The sequence below is a fragment of the Zootoca vivipara genome, chromosome 6, assembly GCF_963506605.1.
Source record: "Zootoca vivipara chromosome 6, rZooViv1.1, whole genome shotgun sequence".
Classification (NCBI taxonomy): Eukaryota; Metazoa; Chordata; class Lepidosauria; order Squamata; family Lacertidae; genus Zootoca; species Zootoca vivipara.
In genome coordinates, this window is record NC_083281.1 from 59481085 (window position 1) to 59496898 (window position 15814).

Here is a 15814-nt window from a genome sequence, read left to right on the forward strand (position 1 = left end):
CTTTTGGCTCCACCATGCCCTAACTGCTGGAGGCCGATGGAGCACACAAGCTCTCTGTCTCACCTGCAGTTAACAAAGTTGGGCACAGGGTTTGGCTTCTCCTGCAGGGACTCAAGCTGCTCCTTGTTGTCACCGGCCAGATGGATCCACTCTTCGGTCTGCTCGTCCACAAAGACCTTCCATTGCCGTGAGGCACAAAGTAAGAGGAGGAAGTCACCTATGAAAAGAAGGCAGATTTAAATAATAATAATCCAGGACACGTACCCAGCAAGAAGGGTCATAGGGTTAAGCAACAGGGGCATGATTGGCAGAGGCAGCTGCCCTTTTGGAAATGGAGCAGGGCCCAGGAAATCTCTCATGTCCTTTCCCAGGGGCTGCGGCTCATCCCTCCCTCTAAATGCTGCAGCTCACTAGTCCACGATGGGGAGTCTGTGGGCTGCTAGGCCTCCTCGGACTCCAGCTCCCATCACCCCCAGTTAGCATGGTCAGGAATGATGGGAGTTGTAGTCCAACAGCACCCGGAAAGCCACAGGTTCCCCCAGCTCATTTACAGGAGCTGTCCCCGGTGCTGAATCCCAGTCACTCTCCGAGTCAAAATTCAATTGGTCATGCAGAGTAATGGGGCAAAGACTCCCACAGTGGCCACAGGAAAGACTGGGTGCTGAATGCCGCAAGGCCTCACTTTGTCGGGTTCACTCCGCCATTGCCTGCCACAGGGGAGGGTCAAAATGGCACAAAGGCAGTTTCAAAGTACTCACTCATGAGATTGATGGAGTTGGGCTTCATGTAGAAGTCTGGGAAGTACATCCACTTGATGAGAACAGAGTTGATGGGGATAGCATGGCTCCACCTCCAGGGGTAGTCTAAAGGAGGCAAGAGGGGGTGAAAACGCTGCCAAGTAGAGAGGGGCCCCTGGATAGGCACCTGCCTGCAGAATGGGGTAGAGAGGCAGAATGGCTTCTCTGCAAGAGATTGCCACCCGCTCTTGGAAGAAGGCTCACACTTTTAAAACCTCCCAGGGGCCCAAAATTGTCACTTACCGGTACAGAGTACTGGAGGGATACCAACACACAGGAGATATTGGAAGAGCAGGAAGAGTGCCAGGAAGAGGCAGTATCTGGGCCAGAGCCTTGCAATGGCATGTCGCCGACGGCGTGTCAGGATGACGACCAACCAGCAGCCGTGAAAGATCACCATGAAGTTCATGCGCTGGCCAATCACATTCACCGTCATCAGGAAGCAGATCTGGATATGTGGGGGAAGAGAAGAGAAAGGAATTCATAAGACAGTGACTTTGGTAATGGGCCCCCGGACAAGGAATGCGGGAACAGGGAGCCTGGAATAAAGCTCTTGTCCCAAAATGTGTGTATCTGGGGTGTGTGTGTGACACCCCCTTCCAAGTTCAGATGATACCGTATATAATTATGTATTTTATGGTTGCACCCCACCCTGGAACCTTGTGGAGAAGGATGGGCGAGAAATCCAATAAAATAAATAACGTCTAGGCTAAAATCAATTAACTATTGGGTTAAATACGTTGCAAAAGTCTTCTTGGACTATTGATTAAGGCTGGCATACTAATTAATAAAAGGGACCCAGGTGGTGCTGTGGTTAAACCACTGAGCCTAGGGCTTGCTGATCAGAAGGTCGGCGGTTCGAATCCCTGTGACGGGGTGAGCTCCCGTTGCTTGGTCCCAGCTCTTGCCAACCTAGCAGTTCGAAAGCACATCAAAATGCAAGTAGATAAATAGGAACCGCTACAGCGGGAAGGTAAACGGCGTTTCCGTGTGCTGCTCTGGTTTGCCAGAAGCAGCTTTGTCATGCTGGCCACATGACCTGGAAGCTATACGCCGGCTCCCTCGGCCAATAATGCGAGATGAGCGCGCAACCCCAGAGTCAGTCACGACTGGACCTAATGGTCAGGGGTCCCTTTACCTTTACCTACTAATTAATAAAATAAAATAAAATAGGTAAGAAGATTTTGCCACCGACTGGCAGATGATGCTTTCAATATTGCCCCACCACTCTGATTTCCAAGCTGTGCAGATAATCAAGCCCTGTCAATACGCCCGCTACCCTCTCACCTCTAGGCCAAACTTGTAGTAGAAGTAGTTGACAAAGTATTTGATGCAGTTTAGCAGGCCTTTATCCAGGTTCTGACGGGTTGCATCCTCAAAGACTGTCTGGGTGACTGGAGGCACTATCCGGTGTTGCTTACGGTAGTATTCCTGGCACCGGTAGACGATGGCCTCGAAGACCAGCAGAACCAGCACTTGCAAATGGTTCTGGAGGAAGAGACAGAGAGAGAGAGAAAAGAGATTGCAGAGTCTAGTGACTGAAGTGGAGAGAAGAGAACGAAGCTGCAAAATAACAAACTTCCTAAGCTGGGATTCCAGAATGCCACCTTACCAGGTTATGATTGCAGGTGGATGCTGGGGAACAGTCCAAATGATTAAATCACCCAAGCAGTGTGTGGATATGAAGGCTCTGAGCCACCACAGGAACAAAAACAACAAAAGCACCACTGCAATTGACCATTGCCTTGACTCATCCCACATTTTCACAGAAGGAACTGAAAAAAAATGGTTTCCCACCTCTGGTTTAAGTACTAAATTTCATATCTGTAAAATGTCCTGAGTGGCTTTTTATGACAAAGGGCAGTATAGAAATAAAATAAAAATCCACAACTGTGGCAATGAAGCCAAAAAACATGACTGGGGTATATCAGAATGGTTGCCAACCTTCCTTCTGGATACAGCTTCCCCTTCCTAAATAGCAGTTCTTCCCAAATCATAGCAGATGCCAGAAGCGAAGAGAGATGGAGGCACTAAGAGAGCTGGTGTGGTCTAATGATCAGTGCTGGACTGGAATCTGGGAGACCAGGGTCTGAACCCTCACTCACCATGAAGCTGATTGGGTGACCTGTCTCTCTGAACCTAATCTACTTCCCAGGGCCGTTGGAAGGATAAAATGGGGAGGGGAAGAACCATGTACCTTGAGCTTCTTGGAGGAATGTAATAAATAAATAAGATGGGTTGGCCACTCACCTGGATGTAACCCAGGTTGGGGTAGCCCTTTCTGATCCCAAACCAGTTCGCTGGGTCAACAGGATGCTGGTAGAGTGTTGAGTTGCCAATCTCCTCTGGCTGCAGGTTGGTGTTGTTGGGCTGAGGCTACAGAGCAAGCAAAGATTGTATCATTATTTGCATTTGTAATGCAACAGTATACCTTAGGATACAAGAAATCAGAATTGGGATATTATATTCCTTCCAGTGTTGCAAGGAAAGAAAAAGCCCCCAAGATGGTGGGGGAGAACACCTGACCCTAATGTCATTGGTCTAGAACAAAACAAAAATAAGGAATTTGCGGGGATGACTGAATGTAAGTTTTCCGTTCTGAATCTGATGCTATTAATGGTTTTATTTTGGATTGGTGCCTTATGCTTCCTATTTTATACGCAAATCTATTTTATACTCTTCTTCTACTTTGTCCCAGGACATTTTATGGAGGCCTGGTAACACAGATTCATAATTAATAAATAAAGCCTCCTTCATAAGGGTATAGTTTTCCAATTCTATCTTGAAAACCAGTACGGTTCATGTCCTACACTTATTCTAAAATGGCTACATCAAAATTTAGGATCTTGCTCTACAGCAGGCACCCCCAAACTTCGGCCCTCCAGATGTTTTGGACTACAATTCCTATCTTCCCCGACCACTGGTCCTGTTAGCTAGGGATCATGGGAGTTGTAGGCCAAAACATCTGGAGGGTCGCAGTTTGGGGATGCCTGATCTACAGTATTCAGCAGTTTTCCTCCTGCACAGCTAGTTTCCCTGGTTAGCTAATGGTTTCCCCCATTTATTATCTCTGGAATTCAGACCCACCCCCACCCCAAAGATGCTTCACTATGGTTAGCAACACAGACACACACACACACACACACCGCCCCAAACACACATCCAGAGACAAGTTTCGGAGCCCATCTCCCATACCTCTGTGCAGTTATAGGCATACTCTTCTGGGTTGACAATCTTCAGCTGATACAGCATCTTGCAGACAATGATAATGCAGACCCAGATGGTGGAGAGGCACGAGGCCATGTGGCTGAAACGGCAGTAAGGGATGGCAAAGGCCCACAGCACCATCAGCAGGAAGTTCATCACCGACACCTAGATGAGAGGAGAGAAGCAGAGGGTGGAGACTTGCAGGAGAGGCTGTCTGGCTACATACACAACCAGACATTTAAAGTATACCCCCCCCCCAAAAAAGAATCATGGAAACTGAAGATTACCCCTCAAAGAGCTCCAATTCCCAGCACCCTTAAACTATAGTTCCCAGGATTATATGGGGGTGGGGGAAAGAGCTTTGAATGTACGTTGTGTCCAGAGCCTATGTCTTCTTGCTCATTGGCAGTCATACCTGCAAAATGCCTGAATCTGGTGCACAGCTCAGTGTTCTGCCTTTATTTTTAAAAGGTATGTTTGCAGTCCCATGTTACAGAGAAAATATGTCACCAATGCCAGGATGGGCAGGGGCTAGGCGAGACTCACAACAGCCACAGAGAGCATCTGGAGGGTCGGGGGGAAGGGCCTTGTCCCCTTCTCCATTCCCCCAGGGGAGCCTCCTCCCTTCAGCAGAACTCCCCGGCTCAATCTCTCCTCTCCCCTTGCAGCCTCACCTCCTGCAAGGCCACCCAGACAACATAGAGAGCCACCAGTTTCAGGACGTGCAGCTCAAGCAGACGCAGGACGAAGACTCGGATGCGCCCAAGGATGTTGGAGAACTTCCTGCCCAGCACCATCAGGCGTTCCAGCACCAAGCCCCATTTGCTGGGCACACCCTCTGCAACAGGGAAAACAAGGGGGGGGGCAGGAGGCAGTGAGGCAGAGCTGGGAGCATTTCGCCTTGCTGGGTTTGTATGTTTCAAGCCTACTGTTGCCCTCCCAGGCTTTGTGGAACCACACAAGACAGAAAGCGAGCTGAGAGAGACAGGCCAGTACAAAACCGGAAATTCTGATCTGGAGAAAGCCCAACATTTCAAATGGTGATTTGTTAAGGGAAATGCACATCTGAATGAGTTTGATTCACAGGGTTTTTGTACTTGTTCCCTCTTCCACAGGCACATCATGGCTGTAATGTGCAAAAAATGGTTTTTGGGTGGGGAGAGAGGACAGACCTAGATATGGGGAGAGCATAGGCCCTCTTTGCCTTGGAAGACAAGAGGGTGGAGGAAGAGAAAGAAAGAGATACCTTAGAGACAGGAAAAGGAAAAGAAGAAGAAAACCTGCTTGTAATTTTCCTCTTGGAAATTGTAAATTCTGGACAGGTGAGCTCTGTGCTTCTCAGGGGCCTATTTCCCCCACAACCCACTGATCGGAGAAGACCTTCTGCTTACCCTCGGAAGCAGCATCAACTTCAGCTTCTGGCTCCTGGTCTTTGGCCTCACCGTCCTCGGACTGCAGCAGAACACGGCTCCCACTGGCCTCTTCATTCCTGAAATCCAGAGGAGTGGCAAAAAAAGATGAGACTCAGGGCAGACAGTTTAGCCTGGGGAAATTCCTGGCACTAGAAAGGCAACCTTTCCCAAGTATAGGACAGGACACCAGGGGTTTAAGCCAAGGCTTCTCTATAGCAGGGATGGGTACCCTGTGGCTCGCTTGGTGTGGTTGGACCACACACCCTCTTCCCCAGGCTGGTACATCTCCCCCTTCACCAACTCACTGGCTTTGGAGGTGGTGGTGGTGAGGTTTCAGCAGGGGAAAGGGGGCTTCAGCAGGGGCTGAGCTAGCAATTCAAGAAGGGACAAATGTTATTCTTGCATTGCTTGGCTTCCTTGCTGTGCACTGAAAAAGCAGCTCCCCTTTCTCAATGTGTGTGTGTGTGTGAGAGAGAGAGAGAGAGAGAGAGAGAGAGAGAGGGGGAGAGAGAGAGAGAGAGAGGATGGTGTAATTATGTGCTTATGTGCATGTTTTGGCCACACACACTCTTTCTTTTTCATTGACCTAATGCTATTGCTAGAGAGCTGAGAGCCAAATAGCCTTGCTTCTCTGCTGCAGATCAGTCAGGGATCCCCGTCTCCTTTCTGTCCGTGGACGGAGCTATCTCCAAACCACCACAGCCTGTTGTTAGAGGGACCGCATTACATACCCCAATGCCTGTGAGCCATAGGCCCTCAGTGGAATAACATGTTCCAGGTCAGTGATGCGCATGAAGGGGCGGTGGAAGTAATGCAGCTGCAGGATGCAGGCCAACAGGAAGAAGCCCGGGATGAAGATGCTGGAGAAGAGCTCCGAGACGCTGAACTGCTCCAGGCCCAGATCAGCCAACCTGGGGAGAAGGAGAGAGGAAAGCACATATAAATAGAGAGACTTTGGCCAGGGAGACCAAGGGAGGTGCGAGAGACCTACAAAAAGGTGGAAACACAAATATCAACAATGCAGGGACACACTTTCCCTACAAGAAAAATGTGCAATCCTGTTGGGTTTTCTTTATTTTTTTTCTTTATTTTTTTAATTAAAGATTTTCTTGATTTACAGAAATATATGCAATGTCTCTCGTAACATTTTTACAAATCGGTTTCATTTGTTGAGACATTGGGAAGAAAGAGGGGGATAGAAGTAGATGGGGGGGGTCAGGTGATGATGTTTCTATTTTACTCAAGATATTGGGGGGGGGGGTGTCAGCGTTGCTTGTGCAGGTTCTCTGTTGTTCCCTATTCTTTGGTGCTGAGAGAGGTTGGGGTTGGCCTAGGGTATGGTTGTTCATTTGTGGTTGGCTGTAGTGGTTTGGGTTTTCTTTATTGGGGAAGAAGGGGACTGAGGAAGCGTGAATGTAAGACAAACCTGCTGGATCAGGCCAATAGCCCATCTAGGTCCAGCATGCTGTTCTTAACAGTGGCTAACCAGGTGCTCATGGGAAGCCCGCAAACTGGACATCAACGCAACAGCATTCTGCCCACCTGCAATTCCCAGCAACTGGCTCCCAGAGGCATAATGCCTCTGACAGCGGAAGTAGAACACAGCCATGTTGTCTAGTAGCCGTTGATAACCTTTGTCTAATTCTCTTTTAAAGACATCCAAGTCGGTGGCCCTAACCACCTCCTGTGGGAGTGAGTTCCACATGCCCTACGTGATCATAGAGCCATAGAGTTGCAAGGGACCCTGGGGATTCATTTAGTCCAACCCCCTGCAATGCAGGAATATGCAGCTGTCCCTTATGGGGAGCAAACCTGCAACCATGGCGTTATCAGCACCACACTCTATCCGACTGAGCTTTCCAGTGATGTCGGACTTCAACTCCCATAATTCCTGATCATTGGTTGTGTGGATGGGGAGCATATTGGCTTCATGCCCAGGTAAGCTTCTCAGAGGCATACACTCTACAGCTCTGAGAAGCAGGATGGTGGACAAGATGAGACCTCGATTTCTTGGAGACCAGAGTAGCAAATTTCCCCCATGAGCCTATTCCTCCAGCTGTCCTAAGGATGCGGGAAAACTTACTGCTCATCGGTTAATCCCATTAAGTTCTTCCAGTACATGGGGAAGTCCTTAAACTGAAAGGTGTAAACGGCAATGAGCACCAGCATCGTATAAGCCACCACCAGCCACCAGAAGGCCTTCAAGAGTTTCCGCCAGAGACTGTAGTACACCTGCAGAGGAAGGGGTGGTGGTGTCAGGGAGGGAGGGAGGGAAGATCCACAAGGCACTCCCACCTGTGTCAGGATACTCCACCCACACACCCCAGCTGGTTCACCAGAGGAGGCAAATCCCAGAGGAGGCAAAGTGATGGGTGCCAATGAAAGGCGCAACAAGAGATCAATGCTCTGAGTTGTTCGCTTGTCACATGCCAGGGGTGGAGAAGCTGTGGACCTCCAGGTGTTTCTGGACCCCAACTCCCATCGCTCCTGACCACTGGCCATACTGGCTGGGGCTCATGGGAGCTGGAGTCCCTATAGGGCCACAGCTCTCCCACACGTGCCACAGGGGAACAGAAACGAGCTCCACTGTCTGCCAACCCAGGCTGTGGGCTACCCCAGCAGCGCTGAAAGTCCCTGGCCTGTATGTCCCTGAAAATATTTATTTCAGCAATTTGTATACCAGTTAATCACAGTAGTCTATAAGTGGTATACAGGAGATCTAACACAGGAAGACTAAGAGTGAGTTAGCTGTAATAAAACAGTAATCACCAGAATTTCAACAGGGGTGGGAGGGACTGTCTGACGTCAGCTAGAAGGCAGTGCCACAATACTAAACGCATGACTCCTAGGGGATGCAAGCCATGCGTCCGAGCCATGGGGGACCGCAACAATAACTCCCTCAAAGACCTCAGTGACTGAGCATGGATAGAAGTGATCAAGTGAGCCTCATGTAAATTAAAACAAGAGCACTAAGGTAACAAGTAGAAATATCCCACATCAGGGGTGGGGAAGAGGATCTGACCAGCAGGCCAGATCATTATCTCCCCCAATTGCAACTGATCAAACCCATTTTCAGTTGTGTAGTTACCTGCCCCATACCTGACATCATCAGGTGCAGGGAAAGTGGATGCAATTTGGCTGAAATGGCCTTGCAGGCTAAATGAGGAGGCTGAGTGGGATGAATTAGGATAGCTGGTCAAAAGCTCTCCCCCCCCCCACTGCTCTCCTGTAATTAATTGCCTGGCTCAAAATTAAGCCCCCAGAGACTATTCTGAGAGGCAAGAAAGACACCAACCAGTTGCCAGCACTTTATGATAACTACAAAAAGATCTTGGACCACTCAGTAAGCAGAGGCAGAACAAGGAACCTTGGGGATATTAAGCAGTCAAAAAGAGGACATGTTCCAGGACACCTCCAGCAATTTAACTGGAGCACCACCTTGGAATCTTAGGGTTTCACAATACAATCTTTGGGGAATGGAGCAAGGCTCTTCCTGGAAGGAAGAGCTATAGAGCTCACAGTAGAATGCCGAAGGCCCCAGGTTCAGTCTCCAGCAGCTTCAAAAGATCGGACAGAAGCTGTTGAAGCAAATCTTTTCCTGCTTGGGACACTGGAAAGAATACCAATGGTCTGACTCAATATCAGGCAGCTTCCTCCGCTCTCTTTCAACCCTAACCTGGAAGAGGGTGAGGGAAAGGAGGAAGAGGAACATGTAGACAATTTTGTAGACAACTAGGCGTCCGGCAAAGCTGACGACGATGAACATGCCAGCACAAACCAAGATCCAGAACTTTGCATAAAAGGCCATCACGTGCGCGCCCAGAATCTTCAGCACGTCTCGCTTGTGGCCTGGCCCTGAGAGGGGAGAGGATAAAAAGGGTGGCTCAGAATCTGAGGTTGCAATGACAGAATCTGGGTACTTACTCACGTGCTGGCACACAATGGGGATATTCCCTCACAAAACTGCATAAAGTTCAAGATCACATTATGATAGGAAGACAAGCTTCTCTTGGATTTTTCTCCCACTCCCTGTTCAACAAAGTAAGTGTCATGAGCTGGAATTCAGGGCCATCCTCTTTGTGGTTTGGGGCAAGGAAAAGGAGAGGATTAGCCTCTTTCCCCCAAGAATGGAGCAGGTGGAGCGTCACCCCCATCCCACAGATTTCTTTCCTTCCTGAGATGAAAATCTTGGACCACCATTATAAGGTGGGCCACAAGGGAAAGGGAACTTGTACATGCCCAGGAACAGTCTCTGAAATATTCTCGGAGTGAATTTCATGCTCTTTATTCAGCTTGTAGTAGCAAAAGGAGAAGAAGGGAAGAATGGCTCTTTTCCCAAAACATCTGCTTATATACATTATTTACACAATGGGCTTTGCATGATTGGCTACTTCAGGGCTGCACCTGTAGGCCAATCAGTTTGCAGATTCACTTCTGCCAGCAGCCTGATTGGCTGCTCCTGTAGGCCAATCAGGTTGCTGATTCACTTCCACCTGGAGCTGGATTTGGTGGCTCCTGCAAACCAATCAGACTGCTGCATTTTGGATCCTATTGTTCTAGGATTCAGCTCAGTACATAACAGTCTCCATATTTTTTACATTAGTCCCAAAGACAAGGTTCTTCATCTGAGCTTTATCAAAGTCTAGCCAAAACTTAACTTAGGCTTAGAATAGCACAGCAAATGCTTTGGAACAAACTGCTTATAGGCCCATCCATGGGAAGGATACAGAAAACAAACACAATAATGCAAAGGTTTTCTTGAAGCTAAACAGGTGTCAGTCTAGTCTGTAATCTGGGTGGGAGGACCACCGGGGTCCTGTTTAAGAGCAGAATAGGATTAATTTGTTTATGAAGAATTAAACAAAAAACAGGCCAACTGACCTTCTGGTCTTGGCACTTGCATTCTCACCTGACTCCGAAACTGTCACCTCCACCAAGGGGGCAGGCGGTGGCTTCTTCTTCAGCAGCTTCTCCTTCACGAATTGCCTCACCAGGAGCCAGAAGGTCAGAGTGAAAAGGAGCTGCAAGCAAAGAGGGGGAGGCAGCGGGTTAGAGTCCTCATGCAACGGAACAGCCTTCCTCCAAAGTGTTAGGTTCCCATTCCAGAACAACAGGACGGGTGCTGAAAGTCATTAGGGAGAAATCCAGGGGGGAAACACAAACTGGGGAAATAAGGGCCTCTCCTGCACTGAGGGTTTGTCACAGATCAGTGCTGATTCCAAGCGCAAGCAACACTGCAGTGTCCTGAGCTGGCTGTGCTGAAATAGGAAGCCCGTGGCCCCCCATAAATTGCTGGACTGCAGCCCCCATCATCTCTGCTTGCTGGCTGCGTTGGCTGGGGCTGATTGGAGTTGGCGCCTGGGAGCAATTGGAGGGCCACAGGCTTCCCACTCCTGTGCAAGAACATCCTGGGAGGAGAAGTTCACATCCTTTGAGGACCACAGGAGGAAAGTCTCCTGTTTCAGCATCTTGTGGCACAAAGGGAGACACAGGACAACTTTCAACAAAACATAGCACCTCCAATGGGAAAAGAGGTGGGGGGGGGGAGCAGAAAAGAGGGAGAGAAAAAGGCTGGACACACACACACAGGACAGAGATGGTGCACAAATGGTACCTACCTTGGCTCCCAGGTGCAGACAGGGGTGAACATACCGCATCAACCCCAGCTGCTGCAGGGGCATAAAGCCAACCTTGGTGGGCAGCTCTGGTTCTAGGTCCATGCCCCAAACATACTGGAGGCTGCAGAGGGCGATGCCGTAGAGCAGGATGAAGGGCGAGCACAGCATGGCAAAGTGGTGCCTGTTCCGAACGATCCAGATGAGGCAGGCCCAGAGCAGCAGCACAAAAGTCAGCCAGCTGTGATAGGTGATGCTCCACACCTGCAAGGAAGGGAAAGCAAAAGAGTCTCTGCCATGTGCTATATATGGCACTACTGAAGATCTATTGCTTTAATTCATCGTCTGCCGCTTTGGAAAACTGGTATAGCTGGAAAAGGCAGATACAAGGCCTGGAAAGAGATAAATGCATGACCTTGTGCAAAGTAGGTAAAGATACCAGGAGTTCTTTGGCCACACAGGCAGGAATAATAATGATATCTTGCTGGTGGGGCGGCGGGGGGGGGACCCAACCAGGACCACCACAGGATTTTACATTATCTATGCCTATCACATGAGAAATTAACTTGGCAGTGCAGGGAACCTCAGGCAGAAATTCACAGAGACAAATTCCGGTTCTGAATTATTACTTATGCAAATACAAAGGATAAAACACCCCATCCACCTGCCACGCAACTCTCCTTCTGGCACGACTCTTTAGTTCCGGTTTTGTAATCTCATATTGCAGGATTTTAGCATACGTATCCTGAAGTGGAAGAAGTGGGTGGGGCTGGAATAATTCTTTTTTTAAAGAAAACTATTGGAGGGGAGGTTCATTGTGATTAAGTGCTTGCTGTGTCAAGAGCAGCTCTTGAGTCCTGTTTCCTCTTTTCACCAACCCCCTCTGCCACCCATGCATCTTGCTGCTGCCCTCCTTTGACCCTTCCACCCCAACGTCTCCCAGTGCATGGCCCAGGTGCCCCTGCTTCTTACCATCATAGCAATGAGGGCACAAACATAACTCTGGTTCATGACGACATGGCCCAGGGAATGCAGCAGCTGCTTCTCCTTGCGGTGCTCCTGTTTCCTGGTGGCTACAAAGGAGGGGTTTTGAGGGCATTGTTCAGTCATTCATTCATTCATTCATTTAGAAACCCCTTAAAATTTTAGAAAAACTTCAAGTGGTGTACAACAGCGTTTCCCAAACTTTCTCCCCACCCCCACCCCCACCCCATGGACCACTTTATAATTGCTGAGGGTCTTTGAGGACCGCTTCATGGCATCAGCCACTGGCCTAATCCTGCAGGGTGTTCTTATGTGCTAGATAACCCAGTATAGATGGGGCAATGTGAAAATGAGGGCAGGAAGGATCCAGGCCTCCAAGTCAGAAGAACTCCAGTCTTTGGAGCCAGATCTTGTGTGTTATTTTCCAGAGCTAGACTGGGATTACACACACCTGGGCCATAAGCTTGCAAGGAGTACTTTTATTCCCAAGAAATCAGGGCAGGTTACCAAGGCAAGAGAAGCCGTGGTGTCCCTGCAGTGCTGCCTTCTAACCACCAGGAGGAAGCACTGTCTCATGCCAACCCAGTCCCAGGTGATTCCAGGACAGTTTAATGCCAGGTAAGCAGCCTACGCAGTAAACTCCCACACCTACGCTCAGTGCCAAAAGTAGTTTTCAGGATGAGCTCAGAGAAGGACACTGCCTTCCAGTCTATTAACTCTAGGACACCAGGAATATGTTGAGTAGAGCCAAGGGCCCTCACCGCCACCAGCAAATACTGGGGGTGCTTCCAGACTGTTTCAATGTTTTGGGTCGGATTCAGTTACATGGCAGCAAATTCAAGTCGTGCAGTTAAGAGTTGATTTGCAGGTCCTGTGCAACAGACCCACTTCAACCTCCAAAACTGGACTTTTTGTGATAACGAAAGTGTCGGGAAAATGCACTGGAAAGCTTGATGAATGCTCAACAAACACTTTGTCTGGAACTGACTTCCACTAAGAACAGAACAAGAGCCTGGAGCTGGGTGAGGCCAAAGGCCCAGCTAGTCCAGCATCCTGTTCTCACTATGGCCAACCAGATGCCCCAGGGGAAAGTCCACAAACAGGAGCGGAGTGCAGCAGCAACACTCTTCCCACGGGTGAATCCCAGCTTACTGCCTTTGACAGTGGAGGGGGAATTGCACCTAGCAGCTTCTGATAAATTTATCTTCCATTAAAAAAAACTCAGTGGGTGAATTCTGCTTCCATTCTGAATCTGACCAACCATATTTTACTGTGCATTACACTCCATGGAGTTCAGAGCAATTTCCACATGGGTTTCCCATCCAGACAGATCTGCTTCACTTGACACACATGACTACAAGCAGCTGCTTCCAGATCACTCTGAGCCCCTCCAACGGACTACTGGGGAAAGATCACAGGGATCATTTACCATCTCCCGCTAGCAGGAGGCTTGGCTCACATGCAAATGCAATCTAATGAGACATTTGATCTTCAAGCATCCTTGAATTTTGCAACTATCCTCTGGCAGAGACCTGGATGGCTGATAGGCTAGGCTGATCAGCCCAGGCAGGGTTTGGAGCGAGAGGGTTCTGCCTTTCAAGGGACAGTTGGGCTGGATGTTCCCTTTCCACCCTCTGATCCTGTGCTATGCAGCCTTTGCAGACTGTGTGTAGTTAAGAGAATGCAGAAGTTGGCAAAAAGGGAGGAATATACAAAGGAAGGTAGGAAGAAAATATTGCAAACTTCTCTGAATTCAGAAAAAGCAATGCGGAACAGTCCCTGTAGCCTCCTTGGCTCATCAGAGCATAGCTGCAACTCTTACCTGGCTGCCCAGTCTCCCCAAGGACATGCACAGAGCAATCCTCAGCATCAGCACCAGATGCCTCTGTCTCAGAAGTCAGCATTGGCTGTAGAAGAAAGCAGGATAAAACTAGTTACAGGTAGGTAGCTGTGTTAGTTTGACGTAGTCGAAACAAAATTTAAAAAAATCCTTCCAGTAGCACCTTAGAGACCAACTAAGTTTGTCATTGGTATGAGCTTTCGTGTGCATGCACACTTCTTCAGATACACTGAAACACTGCAGTTTGAGGTGGTGCAGTTCTCATTCATTTCTGCACTTCCCAGTGCCAAGGAGTAGCAAGCCCTGCATCTGCTCCAGGCCTGGCTCCTGAGCCTTTGGGGGCTCGTTTTCCCTTTGTCACCAGGGAGCCTTAGCAGTCCCAACCATCTCACACAGCCATCCTGTGGGCACCTCACCTGAGCATCTTCTGCCAGGCCATCTTGATCTGCGGATCGGTTCTCCAGCTCCAGAAACTCGGATGTTGAGCAGCTTGAGGCATCCCTCTGTTTTTGTTTTTACAAAAGGAAAAGGAAAATAGAAGAAATAAGAATGCCATCGGGACTATAATATTTTAAGTGGAAGGAAGGAATGATCCTGGCAACCCTGGGTTTGTTTCCCCTGTCCCTACCAAAAAACCCAACTAGTCCAACCCCCCCGGGATATGTGGGTGATTTTCAGATCGTGGAGTGGACTAAGTACACCCAGATCCCTGCTCAAAACTTCTTCCACAGGTACAACCGTCGCATTCAGAATAATGAATATCTGCAGAGTTTTCATAGCTCTACCACTAAACTGTAGCCCTTCCTTCAAAACTAAATAGTCTAGTCCTCATGATTTGGAATAAAGGGTTTGTAGAAAATAAGAAGCTGCCTTCTCCCAAATTGGACCATGACTCCATCTAGCTCAGCATCATCTACCTAGATTGGCAGCAGCTCTCCAGTGCTTCCAGGCTGAGTTCTCTCTGTGCCCTTCCTGGAGATGCTGGAGATCTTCAGCATGCAAAGCAGGTGTTCTGCCACTGAGCAAGGTAGGACTCCCCACGTTATAGCTGGTGAGGGCTGAGACTTAGAGACAGCACCTTCTCTCACGCTGTCCGGGAGGGTTAAGGCAAAGTTGGAGCTCTGAATGTGAAAGATCTAGGTCATAGCTCTTAACCAGTGCTGTGCTGCACATAAACAAATGCCCCTATTTCCACCTCTCCCTTTTTGCGGTTAATGAAACACCTATTTAAGAATGCCACCGGAGCTTACTTTCTTCTGCACTGGGTCTGTTGCAAGCAAATTGGGCAGCCGAGCCAAACAATTTCCTCCCCCATCCCTAACAGGGAAGAGAGTGTGCAGACAGGCAGAGTCAAAGGCAGCAACACCAGTCCAGCAAGGCTCACCTGTGCATAGGAGTGTGACCTGCGGAGCTTCACCAGGGTGGCCAGGACATAATAGAGCAGCAGGAGGATCCCCGGGTTGACGTAGACAGGCCAGGGGAGACTGACGTCCAGGAGCAGCGCATTGGGCTTGCTACAGCCCACGTGGAGGACGATGGCCTTCAAGCCAAACAACCTACAGGGGAATGGGGGATGAAAGCAGTGGCAAGGCTCTGCAACACCCCAGGTGTTAGGCTGGCTCCCCCCCCCCCAAAAAACAACCCTCTAGTGACCGACTCCCAAAGCAGCTCCATAATTACCCTGGCTAAATTCACAAGGGAATTCTGCCCCAGCTGGTGGCGCTAGTTTGTTTATTTTGTTTTATTTATTTCATAAAATTCATACACCCCTTGATTGTAAAGAAAATCCCAGTTTCCAAAAAGAGACGAAACAATAACATTATTGATAAAAACAGTTAAAAACAACTAACTTGAACATCCATAAACAATTAAAAATGGTGATAGATTTAAAACAGATTAAAACACACATCAACATTTTACATGTCTGGATAGCCTTGTCTAAACAAAAATGCTTTTAGC

The 15814-nt window shown here is 48.8% G+C and overlaps 1 protein-coding gene across 2 annotated transcripts in view; it reads right to left on the reverse strand.

Annotated features, from left to right (window-relative positions):
• The window catches only part of PIEZO1 (piezo type mechanosensitive ion channel component 1), a 119520-nt gene that overhangs the window by 27739 nt on the left and 75967 nt on the right, over positions 1-15814 (reverse strand). For both annotated transcript variants that reach the window (XM_035117665.2, XM_035117666.2), the window contains exons 8-24: positions 15240-15411; positions 14272-14358; positions 13838-13922; positions 12004-12104; positions 11035-11295; positions 10326-10437; positions 9093-9271; positions 7500-7648; positions 6148-6327; positions 5396-5493; positions 4679-4842; positions 3993-4169; positions 3048-3173; positions 2085-2285; positions 1041-1245; positions 759-863; positions 64-217 (exon numbers count right to left, since the gene is read on the reverse strand). In XM_035117665.2, the coding sequence (XP_034973556.2) occupies positions 64-217; positions 759-863; positions 1041-1245; positions 2085-2285; positions 3048-3173; positions 3993-4169; positions 4679-4842; positions 5396-5493; positions 6148-6327; positions 7500-7648; positions 9093-9271; positions 10326-10437; positions 11035-11295; positions 12004-12104; positions 13838-13922; positions 14272-14358; positions 15240-15411 (2556 nt within the window). The remainder of the gene's footprint in view (positions 1-63; positions 218-758; positions 864-1040; positions 1246-2084; positions 2286-3047; positions 3174-3992; positions 4170-4678; positions 4843-5395; positions 5494-6147; positions 6328-7499; positions 7649-9092; positions 9272-10325; positions 10438-11034; positions 11296-12003; positions 12105-13837; positions 13923-14271; positions 14359-15239; positions 15412-15814) is intronic.